The following is a 14,783-nucleotide window of genomic DNA, read 5'->3' as shown; positions in this document are numbered from 1 at the left end:
CGTGGTGAGGAAAGATCTAGGCACATATGTCCAGTTGAATATGGGTAGCATGAGTTATTATTGTTGACATCACCCTTGAGGTGAATACGTTGGGAGGCAAAACAATAAGCCCTTATCTTTCTATGTGTCCGATTGAAACGTTTTGCTCATGTGTACACGATGAGTGTTAGTAATCATAGAAGACTATATGATGGTTGAGTATGTGGAGCTCTTACTTAAACTCTGTTGAATAAGTTGAATTGAAATTGCTTGGTGACTGAGAAAATAGGTTGTTGAGTTTCAAGAGAATTCATTGTTTGAACCTTAACATGTGAATTGGTTGCCACTATAACATGAGAAATATTATAAGAAAGAATTGCTGTTATGATGCTAGAAAAAGTGATTGAAATTATCATTGATCAAACTTATGCACTTTGCAAGCATTCACACTTCATAAATTATTTCTTTTATCATTTACCTACTCGAGGACGAGTAGAAATTAAGCTTGGGGATGCTGATACGTCTCCAACGTATCTATAATTTATGAAGTAGTCATGCCATTATACTATCATTCTTGGATGTTTTACAATCATTTTATAGCAACTTTATATCATTTTTTGGGACTAACCTATTGACCCAGTGCCAAGTGCCAGTTGCTGTTTTTTGCTTGTTTTTTTACATCGTAGGAAATCAATATCAAACGGAGTCCAAACACTGCGTAACTTTTTGGAGATTTTTTTGGACCAGAAGGAATCCAATGGGCCTGAGCTGCACCTGGGGGGGTGCCCCGAGGGGGGCACAACCCACCAGGGCGCGCCAGGGCCCCCTGGCGCGCCCAGGTGGGTTGTGCCCACCTCGGTGGCCTCCCGCACCCCTTTTTGCACTATAAATTCCCAAATATTCTAAAACCCTTCGGGGTTAACCTAGATCAGAAGTTTCACCGCTGCAAGGTCTCTGTATCCGGGAAAACCAATCTAGACCCTGTTCTGGCACCCTGCCGAAGGGGGGAATCTCTCCGATGGCCATCTTCATCATCCCGGCGGCCACCACGATGAGGAGGGAGTAGTCCACCCTCGGGGCTGAGGGTTTGTACCAGTAGCTATGTGTTTGATCGATCTCTCTCTCTCTTTCTCTCGTGATCTATATCATGGGCTTTGTTAATATAGTCGGATCATATGATGTTTCTCCCTGTATACTCTTGTTATGATGAATTGAATCTTTAGCCTTCAAAGTTTTGTCTTGTCGGATTGAATATTCAGAGATGAGAACACATGATATATGTCTTGCAATATGAATACTTGAGGTGACAATGAGGTATCTTATTGATTCACTTGATATGTGTTATGGCATTCAACTCGCGGATTCCCACAGTGATATTGGGGTAATCTATGCATAGGGGTTGATGCACGTTTTTCTCCAACGGAAACTTTTGGGGTCTCTTTATAGTTCTTTCTGTGGATTGAGTATTATGAATATGAATTTGCTTTGGTGTTATTCTAGTATGAACTCTAGGATAGATCAAATGGAAAAAATAGCTTTGTGTTATTTTATTACGAACTCTTGAATAGATCGAACGGAAAGAATAGCTTTGAGGTGGTTTCGTGACCTACAAACAATTCCTATCTTTTGTTCTCCGCTAATAGGAACTCGGGAGTGATTCTTTATTGCACTTTGAGGGATAATCATATGATCCAACTATGTTAGCATTGTTGAGAGGTTGCACTAGCGAAAGTACGGACCGCTCATTTTTAAGCATTGCAACACCGTTTTTGTGCCCGTTTATTATTTGCTACCTTGCTGTTTTTATTTATTCAGATTATAAAAATATATTTCTACCATCCATATTACACTTTTATCACCATCTCTTTGCCGAAGTACTGCACCTATACAATTTTCCCTTGTATTGGGTGTGTTGGGGACACAAGAGATTTCTTGTATTTGGTTGCAGGGTCATTTGAGAGAGACCATATTCATCCTACACCTCTCACGGATTGATAAACCTTAGGTTATCCACTTGAGGGAAAATTGCTACTGTCCTACAAAAACTCTGCGCTTGGAGGCCCAACACGTGTCTACAAGAATAAAGTTGCGTAGTAGACATCAGGGCACCATCTAAATCCGTTGAGACGACACCGTATGAACTATGGTTTGGCTATAAACCTAACATGTCATTTCTTAAATTTGGGGATGCGATGCTTATGTCAAAAGGCTTCAGCCTGATAAGCTCGAACCCAAATCGGAGAAGTGCGTCTTCATAGGATACCCTAAGGAAACAATTGGGTACACCTTCCATCACAGATTGAAGGCAAGATATTTGTTGCTAACAATGGGTCCTTTCTAGAGAAGAAGTTTCTCTCGAAAGAAGTGAGTGGGGGAAAGTAGAACTTGATGAGGTAAATGTACCTTCTCTCGAATTGGAAAGTAGTACATCAGAGAAAATTGTTCCCGCGATGCCTACACCAACTACAGAGGAAGCTAAAGATGATGATCATGAAACTTCAGATCAAGTTACTACTGCATTTCGTAGGTCAACCAGAGCACGATCCACACTAGAGTGGTACGATAATCCTGTCCTGGAAGTCATGTTACTAGACCAAGACAAACCTACGAACTATGAAGAAGCTATGATGAGCCTAGATTCCGATAGATGGCTTGAGTCCATGAAATCTTAGATAGGAACCATATATGAGAACAAAGTGTGGACTTTGGTGGATTGCCCGATGATCGGCAAGCCATAGAGAATAAATGGGTCTTCAAGAAGAATACTGACGCTGATGGTAATCTTATTGTCTACAAAGCTTGATTTGTCACAAAAGGTTTTCGACAGGTTCAAGGGTTGACTACCGATGAGACTTTCTCAACCGTAGCGATGCTTAAGTCCGTCTAAATCATGTTAGCAATTGCCAATCTTATGAAATCTGGTAAATAGATGTCAAAACTGCATTCCTTAAATGGATATCTCTAAGAAAAGTTGTATATGATGCAACCAGAAGGTTTTGTCGATCCTAAAGGTGCTAACAAGGTGTGCAAGCTCCAGCGATCCATCTATGGACTGGTGCAAGCATCTTGGAGTTGTAATACATGCTTTGATAAGGTGATCCAAGCATATGGTTTTATACAGACTTACGGTAAAGCCTGTATTTACAAGAAAGTGAGTGGGAGCTCTGTAGCATTTCTGATGTTATATGTGGATGGCATATTACTGATTGGAAATGATATAGAACTTCTGGATAGCATAAAAGGATACTTGAATAATAAATTTTCAATTAAAGACCTCGGTGAAGCTACTTATATATTGGGCATCATGATCTATAGGGATAGATCAAGACGCTTGATAGGACTTTCACAAAGCACATACCTTGATAAAATTTTGAAGAATTTCTAAATGGACCAGTCAAAGAAAGGGTTCTTGCCTGTGTTACAAGGTGTGAAGTTGAGTCAGACTCATTGCCCGACCACTGCAGAAGATAGAGAGAAAATGAAAGTCATTCCCTATGCCTCATCCATAGGTTCTATCATGTATGCTATGCTGTGTACCAGACCTGATGTATGCCTTTCTATAAGTTTAGCAGGGAGGTACCAAAGTAATCCACGAGTGGATCACTGGACAGCGGTCAAGAACATCCTGAAGTACCTGAAAAGGACTAAGGATATGTTTCTCGTTTATGGAGGTGACAAAGAGCTCGTCTTAAATGGTTACATCGATGCTAGCTTTGACACTGATCCGAATGATTCTAAGTCACAAACCGGATATGTATTTTCATTGAATAGTGGAGCTGTCAGTTGGTGCAGTTCAAAGCAGAGCGTCGTGGCGGGATCTACGTGTGAAGTGGAGTACATAGCTGCTTCGGAAGCAGCAAATGAAGGAGTCTAGATGAAGGAGTTCATATCCTATCTAGGTGTAATACCTAGTGCATCGGGTCCAATGAAAATCTTTTCTGACAATACTGCAGCAATTGCCTTGGCGAAGGAATCCAGATTTCACAAAAAGACCAAACACATCAAGAGACGCTTCAACTCCATCAGTGATCTAGTCAAGGAGGGAGACATAGAGATTTGCAAAATACATACATATCTGAATGTGGCAGACCCGTTGACTAAGCCTCTTCCACGAGCAAAACATGATCATCACATGGACTCCATGGGTGTTAAAATCATTACAATGTAATCTAGATTATTGACTCTAGTGCAAGTGGGAGACTGAAGAAAATATGCCCTAGAGGCAACAATAAAGTTGTTATTTTATATTTCCTTATTCATGATAAATGTTTATTATTCATGTTAGAATTGTATTAACCAGAAACTTGATACATGTGTGGATACATAGACAAAACAATGTGTCCCTTGTATGCCTCTACTTGACTAGCTCGTTAATCAAAGATGGTTAAGTTTCCTAGCCATAGACATGTGTTTTCATTTGATGAATGGGATCACATAATTAGGAGAATGATGTGATGGACAAGACCCATTTGTTAGCTTAGCATTATGATCGTTCAGTTTTATTGATACTGCTTTCTTCATGTCAAATACATATTCCTCTGACTATGAGATTATGCAATTCCTGGATATTGGAGGAATGCCTTGTGTGCTATCAAACGTCACAACGTAACTGGGTGATTAAATATGCTCTACAGGTATCTCCGAAGGTGTTTGTTGGGTCGGCCTAGATCGAGATTAGGATTTGTCACTCCGAGTATCGCAGAGGTATCTCTGGGCCCTCTCGGTAATGCACATCATAAGAAGCCTTGCAAGCAAAGTGACTAATGAGTTAGTTGCAGGATAATGCATTATGGAACGAGTAAAGAGACTTGCCAGTAACAAGATTGAACTAGGTATGGAAATACCGACGGTCGAATCTCGGGCAAGTAACATACCGATGACAAAGGGAATAAAGTATGTTGTCATATTGGTTTGACTGATAAAGATCTTCGTAGAATATGTGGGAGCCAATATGAGTATCCAGGTTCCGCTATTGGTTATTTAACGAGAGGTGTCTCGGTCATGTCTACATAGTTCTCGAACCCGTAGGACCCGCACGCTTAACGTTTGATGACGATTTGTATTATATGAGTTATGTGATTTGGTGACCAAATGTTGTTCGGAGTCCCGGATAAGATTACGGACATGACGAGGATTCTCGAAATGGTTGAGAGGTAAAGATTGATATATAGGACGATAGTATTTGGACACTGGAAGTGTCCGGGGGTACCGGGTACTTATCGGGTCACCGGAAGGGGTTCCGGGCACCCCCCCCCCCCCGGCAAACTATATGGGCCTAATGGGCCAAGAGTGGGACAGACCAGCCCCTGAGGGGCTGGTGTGCTCCCCTATAGGACGAAATAGGAGGATTCGGCCTCCCCCTTTCCTTCTCTCCCTCCTCTCTTTCCTTCCCCTCCGACACTTATGGAAGGGGGGAGGCCAACTTGGAGGAGGCGCCCAAGTAGGATCCCTCCTACTTGGGGTGCCCCTTGCTGTTCCCCTCCCTCTCCCACCTATATATATATGTGTGGGGGTGGGGCACCACTAGGACAGATAATAATGATTCCTAGCCGTGTGCTGCTTCCCCTCCACAGTTTACGCCTTCGGTCATATTCACGTAGTGCTTAGGCGAAGCCCTGCGTGGATCACTTCACCATCACGGTCACCACGCCGTCGTGCTGACGCAACTCTTCCTTGACACTTTGCTGGATCAAGAGTTCGAGGGACATCATCGAGCTGAACATGTGCAGAACTCGGAGGTGTCGTACGTTTGGTGCTTGATCGGCCGGAACTAGAATAAGTTCGACTACATCAACCGCGTTGGCAAACTCTTCCGCTTTCGGTCTACGAGGGTACGTGGACACACTCTCCCCCTCTCATTTCTATGCATCTCCTAGATAGATCTTGCGTGAGCGTAGGAATTTTTTTGAAATTGCATGCTACGTTTCCCAACACCCAAACCAACCCACCGACCTCGACGCACGAGAATTTGCTTTGCGACTGCATTGAAGTTGTTGTGTCGGCAGCACCCAAGTTTTGGCTTCCGACTTGTTCTGATTCCCGACTTGCTGAGTATATGGAGTTGTGTGTTAAAAATGTCCCGATCGCGACGCATAGAGTCTGTGCCGGAACAGGGCCACTCCTACGACCACGGTAGGAAGACCTGGTTGCGACTTTGCTTTCCCAGTGCAATGTGGGCATTTTTTTGCAGGAAAACTTCTGATCTATTCATCTTGAATCATGATAGTACAACGAACACCAAAGCGAAAAGATGCATCGAGATCTGTAGACCACTTAGCAAAGACTACAGACACTTGAGCGAGATTTTACTCGTTGGTGTCGATTAGATGGCCTTGGACGAAATACTACTCCACCAAGGAGCACTTCTTGCGAGAAACAAGGGATTCCATGAACAGTGTGACGTTAAAATAGAATTGACCTATGAATACATTGATCCTATGATCTAGATGGTCAACCAACAGGTCCCCTCACTCTAGTATCTCTTCTTTGTTCGGTCACAAGGCAGGAAAATAGAGGATTTATTTCAACTCTATCCTTTACCACATCAATGGATTCAATTTCAATGGATAGAGCTCAACCTGTAGCCATCGTCATTTCAATCATAATTCACTTGGTAGGTACACGCTTGTTCCAACTTTTATAGTGGCAGCCATTAGTTGGTATCATGCTATGTTTGAGGGACCTTCTCAGTTCAAAGCTAACAAATAGGTCTCATGTTAGCACTCAATCGCTAAGAGCAGCCAACAACTTAACTTGCAGGCTTTAAAACCCGCTCATACGGTAATGGCCGTCTTAAGGTATATCTGAGTATAGAAGATGGAATTAGTGATATTTTTTGTTTATAAACTCTCCATAATGGTGGCTAATCTCAAGAACGGCTATTTTAGATACTATGCAAGCAGTGACACCAGAGATAAAATTTATTGTAATAAACAATCGAACGGTGTGGGCATTGTATATACTAAGGCACACGCGGAGCTTCGTGAGGGCAAAAGCATGCCATGGCCCGCCCAGCCCCTAAAGTAAAAATATACTCCCTCCATCACAAATGGCCCCGTTTTGTTCTGTGATTCTACCAGGATTTCGCTGTGTGGCAGTCGAATCCTAACCAAACACTGAAACGAGTGACCACGACTCCATCAACGCACAGCCAAAAATACACGTACGTGGGAAAGCTGCGAAGGAGGAGCTTCCCTGGCTGCCGCTGTGTGTCCACCCCGCTTTGCCCCAATCCTTTGATGAAATTACCCACGTTTGCCAAATGGCCTACAACTTTTTCATAGCAGATTTTTGACGGCTGTTTTTCCACAACAGATTTTCCACAGCCGAACCAAACACCACCATTAATATTTTCTTAGTTGTGCTAATATTTGTTTGTATCGTGTTAATATATTTCAAATTCGTGTTACTTTTCCAATATATGACTAAAACTTTTTTCGAAAAAAATCTTTTCATGTCTATTTTTTACATATACACATTGTATATTTTTTGTATACATGTAAGTTTTTTTCAAACAAAAGAATAATATTTCTTGAAATACATGTTTTATACATTTTTTTGAATGCATGTTAAACATTACTCAACTAGACATTTTTTTGGAATGATAATTTTTTAAACTTGTGCGAATTTTTATACATTTCAGAAATATTTAAAATATATATCGTTAAAGGATGCGACAACAACCCGTCGCCTCCAACGCAAGCGTTCGGTATCCAACGGTCTCCTGTATCGCTAATAAAATGATCTGGGCCCAACTGGTGGCACAAGCCACCACTGGCAGCGGCCCACGCATGTATTTTTCTTCTCTTTTTAAGTTTTCTTTTCAAATTTAGTCTGTGTCTTTTTTTATATTCCTTCTGGACTTAAAAAAATGTTGTATATATTTTCTGATTTTTTTTTGTGAATCCAAGTTTCATGAATGCAAAAAAGTGTCATGATGTCAAAAGACATTCCTGAGTCCACAAACCTTCAACCATTCACAAATTGTTGACGAATAATTCAAACAATGTTTCTTTTGGAAAATGTTCACAAGTTTAAAAAAATCGCAAAATGGAAATATGTTCATGATTTTGGAAATTATTCATTAAATCAAAAACTGTTCCAAAAGTCACGAATTCAAACAACGGTATCAAATTAAGTTCAAAAATTTGCAAAAAAAATTACCAACTTGAAACAAGCTCGTGAATTTAAAAATGAATAACTGCTGAAATGTGAACAAAATTTCAGTTCACGAGGATTCTTGACGTCAGTTATAATTTTTAGAAAATTATGACATTTTTTGGAAAATTATGAACATTCTCTTGAAATTTTGAATCAATGTTGAAATTTATAATATAATTTTAAATCAACAACATTTTTTTTCAAATTTTGAACAATTTCTCAAATTTAAGGTTTATTTGAAGTAGAAGAAAATAATTTTAGAACATAATTTTTACAGAAGTTTCAATTAGTTATGGAGATATTTAACATTTTCCAAATTTCGGGAAATATAAAAATACATAAGAGATATAACTAAAGAGAACAAAAGAAAGGGCGAAAAATAGGAAAATCAAGAAGAAAAACCTGCTTGTGTATTAGACAAAAACCGAAAGAAAAATCATGAAAAAAACCCAGCCCGAAAGTGCAACTAATGGCCTGGCCCACTTTTAAATTCTGGGCTCTGCGGTGGTGCTCATAACGATGGCATTTCTTATTCGGCGCCTTCAGCGCCCGTTAAAGTGGAAATCGCTATCTGTTAAAGTTCATTAAATTAGCGTTTTTTTTTCACATTGTGAACTTTTTTTCAAAATTGACGAACTAATTTTGAGTCTATGAACTTTTCCATTTTCGTTCTTGAAACAACTTTTTTTTAAAATCTTGAAAACTTTTAGAATTCATGATTTTTTGATTTTCTTTTTCTTAGCAGTCTTCAGCAGTAGTGACCTTTTTTTTTAAGTGGGTAACCGTGCTAGTTGGCTGGCCCTTGCAAGCGACCGTGCGAGTGCCCTCTCGTTAATTGGCGCAAACAGATTAGGAGCTTCCCATAACGATTGCATACAGCAATATGTATCATTTCTTCATACCCCTGCCCCAGGGGTGCGACTATACCTTGCTTCATGTGAGTTGGATACCAGCCTCGCTTGAGGGACCTCCATACTAGGCCGGCGTTGCTCGCGTGAGAACACAACCTCGTTATTTCTTTGTTTTCGCTTATACTTCCAATTAATTATATTAATAAATGCTTTACATAAATATTTGATAAAAATGTTAACCATATGTTTGAAAAATGTTAACCATACATCTGAAAAATGTTAATTGTGTATATAATAGATGTTTCTCATGTATACCAAATTAAATGTGTATAAAAACTTGACCATATATTAGAAAAAATAATTAGCAAAATATTGAATATTTATTTTAAATGTTAACGAAACATTTTGAAAATGTTAAATGTGTATACAAAAACTGTTGAGCATATATTAAAATAATGTTGAGTATATATTAAAAAATGTCAATCTTGTTTGTGAAATGTTAATTTAGCATTTGAAAATGTACAAAAATTATATAATAATATATTTAACCAAATACTAAAATAATAATCAATCTTGTATTTCAAAAATGTTAATCAAGCATTTGATTTTTTTTAAATGTATAGAAAAAAAGTTGATTATGTAATAAGAACTGTTGTGCTTGTATTTGAAAAATATTAAACATGGATTAGAAAATATAATTGATATATAAAAAATTGTACAAATGTATGGCAAAAGTAGGCATGAAGTTGTTAAAAAGTGGTAATCATGTATTTAAAAAATGCTAAACGTGTATATAAAAATATTTCTAATGAATTTTTTAATGTGTGCTGAAAACCCCCATTGAAAAAGGAAAAATAAGCAACAAAACCTAAAAAAATATAAATTGAGGAAGAAAGATACTAAAAACCAAAAAGAAGCAATGAAAACCAAAAAAAAGAAAAAAAGGAAAGACAGAAAATCCACTGAAAAGGAGAGAAAAGAAACGAAGAAATCTGTTGACAAAACAACGGAATAGGAAAATAAGAAAGAGGAAAACCGGCAGTAAATTGGCCCTTTTCCCTCAAGTAGGCTGCGTCTTCTATTCTGCCACGAACCTCTCTGCGCAATAAGCCAGCAACAAGGAGACCTGAGTTCGGCCCCTACCTGGTGCCATTTTTGTGTGTATTTCATTTGTTGTAAGGGTGCGCTAATGGGCCATCCCATTACTGTGGACACTTCATGCAAGAGCTTCTTCCATCTCGCTTTAAGCAAGATATAACTCTAGCGGTGTCCCAACGCTATTTCTCATACCTAGGTGTAACTCGGTTTCGCCTCCGGGCGTGACCGAGTGGGCCAGGCCAATACTATAGCGCCTGTGGTTTGATTGTAATTTTTATCTTAGTTTTTTCTTATCTGTTTTATTTGTTTGGTTTTTTCTCAACACATGTGTACTTTTTTCATACACATTATACAATGTTTGTATACATTAGGAAAAATATTATACATGTTTAATATTTTTCAAATATATGTCTAGTTATTTCATACACATTGAGCATTTTTTGTATATATTTTTTTCAAAAAAATACATGATTAATATTTCTTCAATTTCATGAATCTGTATATATTTTGAATACACATTAACCATTTCTCAAATTTACATTGAAACATTTTTTTTTGAATGATACAAAACAGTTTTCTAAACCATGCGAACATATTTTTACATTGTACATAACATTGTTTTAAAATGCATGAGCATTGTTTCAAATGTAATCTACATTTTTTTGAGTGGTATGGAACATTTTTCTAAAGTGAATGATCATTCTTTACATTATATAATCATTTGTTGAAATGTCAGGTATATTTTTGAAAACGTGTGAACAGTTTTGAAAGGCTAGTAACATTTTTTAATGTTGTCTTCATTATTTAAACTACGGTAGCAATTGTTTTACAATATGTTAACAGATTTCAGTATTCTCATCTATTCTAGCTAAAATACGGGCTATTTTGTAATATCACCTTTTGTTATAATAAGGAGTCACACTAAGGTGAAGCATGTTAATGTTTTACTGTCTTTTTGTGGTGAGGAAACGTTGGTGTTAAGATCAGTAATTAATGTTACAAAAGGTAAATAAAGGCATCAGTTATTATTTTTATACCAGACGGAGATTGCGGAGGGTGACCCTCTGCCACCTATTCTCTTCAACATCATTGTTGATTATGTTAGTGATCCTTGTTGTGGATATGTTGGTGATCCTTTTTGCAAGGGCCAAAGTGGATGGTTATGTTGTTGTCTTTTTGCCATGCTTTATGGATTGTGGGTGTCCAAACTACAATATGTCCATTATATTTGTGGCACATGACATGCAGAAGGAAATTAATATGAAGCTAATCATCTCTGCATTTGAATGGTTATCATGCCTTAAGATTAAATCCACAAAGGTGTTGTTCTTCCTTGGTAAGGTCAAAGAAGTTGAGAACCAGTACCAACAATTGTTTGGTTGTGAGATTGGATCACAACTTCAGTATCCCGGTTTATCCATTTATCACTATAAACTTTTGGATAAGGAATTGAAGGGTATTGTGGATTGCTTCAAGAAAAAGGTCAACGGTTGGAAGGGCAAGTTACTTTCCTATGGGGGTCCTCTTGTCCTGTTCATTGTTTTACCTGCAAGCCTACCAAAGTTTATGTTTTTCTTCTTTGAGATACCCAAATGGGTACATAAAAGATTGAATTATTACATATCTAGATTCTTTCTTAATGTGATGAAGATAAACGAATGTATCGACTAGCTAAGTGGAATATAATTTGTAGGCCAAAATATCGAGGCGGTCCAGTGGTTGACACCTTAAAATTAGGAAAAGTGCTTGTCGAGTAAATGGCTATTCAGGTTAGTAAATGAGGAAAAGGTGTGGCAAAGCCACGGTCCTAGAGAGGTTTGATGATTGTTAAAGATGATTATTTTAACCATAAGGATCTTTCTTGGTGGGGAATGGCCTAAATACGAAATTTTGGAAAGATACTTAGGCAGGGATACACTGCTAAGTCTCCATACCCAAACATATACCATAGTGTCCAGTTCAAAGATGTTTCCATTGCATCGGCTTTAGGTGAGGTTTCACTCACCACTCAGTATTCGCCACGCCATGACCATCGCCTAGATGTCCAAGGGCCGCTGCCCCCGCGTCTGATCTCTGCCAACATGTGCACCGTCCAGGGACGCGCGCAGTGCTCTCCAACCGAGGAGTCCTGTAGCTCAAGGTGGGCTTTCCACCCCATCTTCCTCTGGCACGACGAGGTGGATGGGGAGGGTAGGAGACGGGGGCGACGACTGGGGTCAAGCCTGGCTGCTACCGTGGGAGCGAGTTGGGAGTACACATTTTTTTCTTGTAATATTTTTACCATCTGGTTGTGCTACTCCTTAATTCTTTTTTTTTTTGAGCATTGCTACTCCTTAATTCGGAAGTTGATACTTTGCAATAACGAATGACTATGTAGCGCTGGGGTTTTCCTTCTTTTTTTTGCATGTGCAGTGAATCTAGTTTGTAGACATTCTAATTTTTCCCCGCAGAATATTCTTCACGGCGGTCAACAGTTGACACAAGCCACGACTTGCATGCGTAACGGCAATTCCCCCACACGCTACATGCATGGAGATCATGGGAACTCCGGTGGTTTTAACTTTTAAGCCCGAACGCAGCCTGGCACTCGCTAATTTAGAGGCTGCAAGCAACGCGCGGTTGCTTCCCTGACAGGCAATTTAGGGCAACAAGTCACGCACAGATACCCTCCTCCTCCCCCCAACCTTGGCATATGCTTAGCTAGCTCGATCGCCCGCGGCTTAAACCATTTCAAATACTTCTCTTCCACCCGCTTTCTTCTTCTTCCATGCCGTCTCCTCCTCATCCTCCCTCCCCATACGCATTGACCTAATCAATCCCGGCATTTCCATTCTACGCCGAAGTGGTTGTGTTCTCCAATTCATGTATGCTACGTGAGCAGTGGCTTCAAGCAACTGCATGCATGCACAAACGCTAAATACACGTCAAGATCGCGCGTTCTCTTGGCAACCATGCTGCGCGTGCACCTTCGACCCATGGGCGCGATGCTGCAGCGCGTCCCCGTATCTGCCCTCCTCGTCGACAAGGCAATGGCAATGGCAATGCCAACGGTGGCAATGGGAGGCGGGTACCAGGCGCGGCGGAGCCTGCACGGCGGCGGAGACTCGCCGAACAAGTGGAGGAAGCCGGAGGCGGGGCGCCTGAAGCTCAACTTCGACGGGTCCTCCAGGCACGCGTCCCAGAGCGCGAGTATCGGCGGCGTGTACCGGGACCACAAGGGCGAGTTCGTGCTGGGCTACGCGGAGCGGATCGGCGCGGCCACGAGCTCCGTGGCCGAGCTCGCCGCGCTCCGGCGCGGGCTGGAGCTGGCGCTGGAGAACGGGTGGAGCGGCGTCTGGGTCGAGGGCGACGACTTGTCGGCCGTGGAAGCCGCGCGGGGGAGCCACAGGCGTCCGCGCCTGGGCAGGGCGGAGGAGGACCTCAGGCTGTGGAAGGAGATCGCCGAGCTGCTCCCGCTGCTCGGCGACGGCATGGCCGTGTCGCACGTGCGCCGGGGAGGGAACAGGGTGGCGCACGGGTTCGCGAAGCTCGGCCACAGCGTGCCGCGGCCGCGGGTGTGGCGCGGCGTGCCGCCCGCCGAGGTGCTCAAGTACATTCAGCGGGACGCCGGCAGGAAATAGTGCGCGCATGGAAATGTTTGTGAATACATTACTTTGGTCGTGATCTCTCTGTTGGTGAGAGAGATCGCGCATGCTCGCAGATCAATGCTAACTTACCTACTGATGTGATGGTTAAAGTATGTAATCGTGTCATACAAAATCCCCGGATAGTTTTCCTTGTATAGGTGCCTTGGAGATCAAGTTGTAATCCTACACACTACTAACCTTTGATTATCTCACCTAGGCTAGGCGTCCACTATTCTAGTGGACTGAGAATTGTAAATTTATTCACGCAAATCTAAAAATACCTTAATTGTATTATAGAAATTGTGTGTCTACTATAAAAGCATTGTATTATCTCAGCAGATTTTACTAATATGTTGACACAAATCGTCGTTACCGTGATATAACAATTCTTTCATCTAGTGCAATTTTATTCTAAGTGTTAAAAAAAAATCTTACAAGGATATCATCAGATTGATAGTCCTTCACGTACGTTTAACTAATTCTCAAGCGACTGGGAATTATGAAATCCGACAATAATAATAAGACGCGACTCGAGAGGTTTGATGGCTAGATCCATCTTATCACATGACAAACCCTATTTTCCTACATGATAGTACGAATGCTAGCTCTGCCAAATTGCATGTGATGCTGACTACTTCACCATCCTCGTGGCTCATGGCCATTTCATTTGGTCTCTAGTCTCTAAGAAGTTGATGAGAGAGAATTTCATATTGTGGAATGCGCATGTCTTGGAGATCAAAGTTGTAACCTCAATAAACCATGTATTTGTGATAGTACCAGGCCCAACCCCTGCTAATGAGCCTCTTCGAAGCACCATGACCCGACAAAGAGGGGGTGTGTTGGAGTTGTCTTCGTTTCTTCCCACGTCGAATTCCTAGAAACTCTGACAATGGCGACCACCTATAGGCCAAAGACCACAGTCTTGCATTCAAACACTAGGGTGCCCATAAGCATGCCATTGCTTTGTGGTTTGTGCCCATCATTGGTTAGAGTTAGAACCCAGATTTTGGTCCTATTAGTGGTTTTGATATCCCTGCATCATCTAATACTTTGTCCTCTTCACCTCTAC

General features: G+C 40.8%; 1 protein-coding gene across 1 annotated transcript; it reads left to right on the top strand.

Annotated features, from left to right (window-relative positions):
• Positions 1-12,782: 12,782 nt before the first annotated feature.
• LOC119341332 lies at positions 12,783-13,992 on the top strand. Its single transcript, XM_037613207.1, has one exon. The coding sequence runs from the start codon at positions 13,040-13,042 to the stop codon at positions 13,706-13,708; it is 669 nt and encodes a 222-aa protein (XP_037469104.1). The 5' UTR covers positions 12,783-13,039; the 3' UTR covers positions 13,709-13,992.
• The last annotated feature ends 791 nt before the right edge of the window (positions 13,993-14,783 follow it).

This window comes from Triticum dicoccoides, chromosome 7B (assembly GCF_002162155.2).
Source record: "Triticum dicoccoides isolate Atlit2015 ecotype Zavitan chromosome 7B, WEW_v2.0, whole genome shotgun sequence".
Taxonomy (NCBI): Eukaryota; Viridiplantae; Streptophyta; class Magnoliopsida; order Poales; family Poaceae; genus Triticum; species Triticum dicoccoides.
Note: the sequence above shows the minus strand (reverse complement) of the source record. Positions and strands in the feature narration are given on the sequence as shown.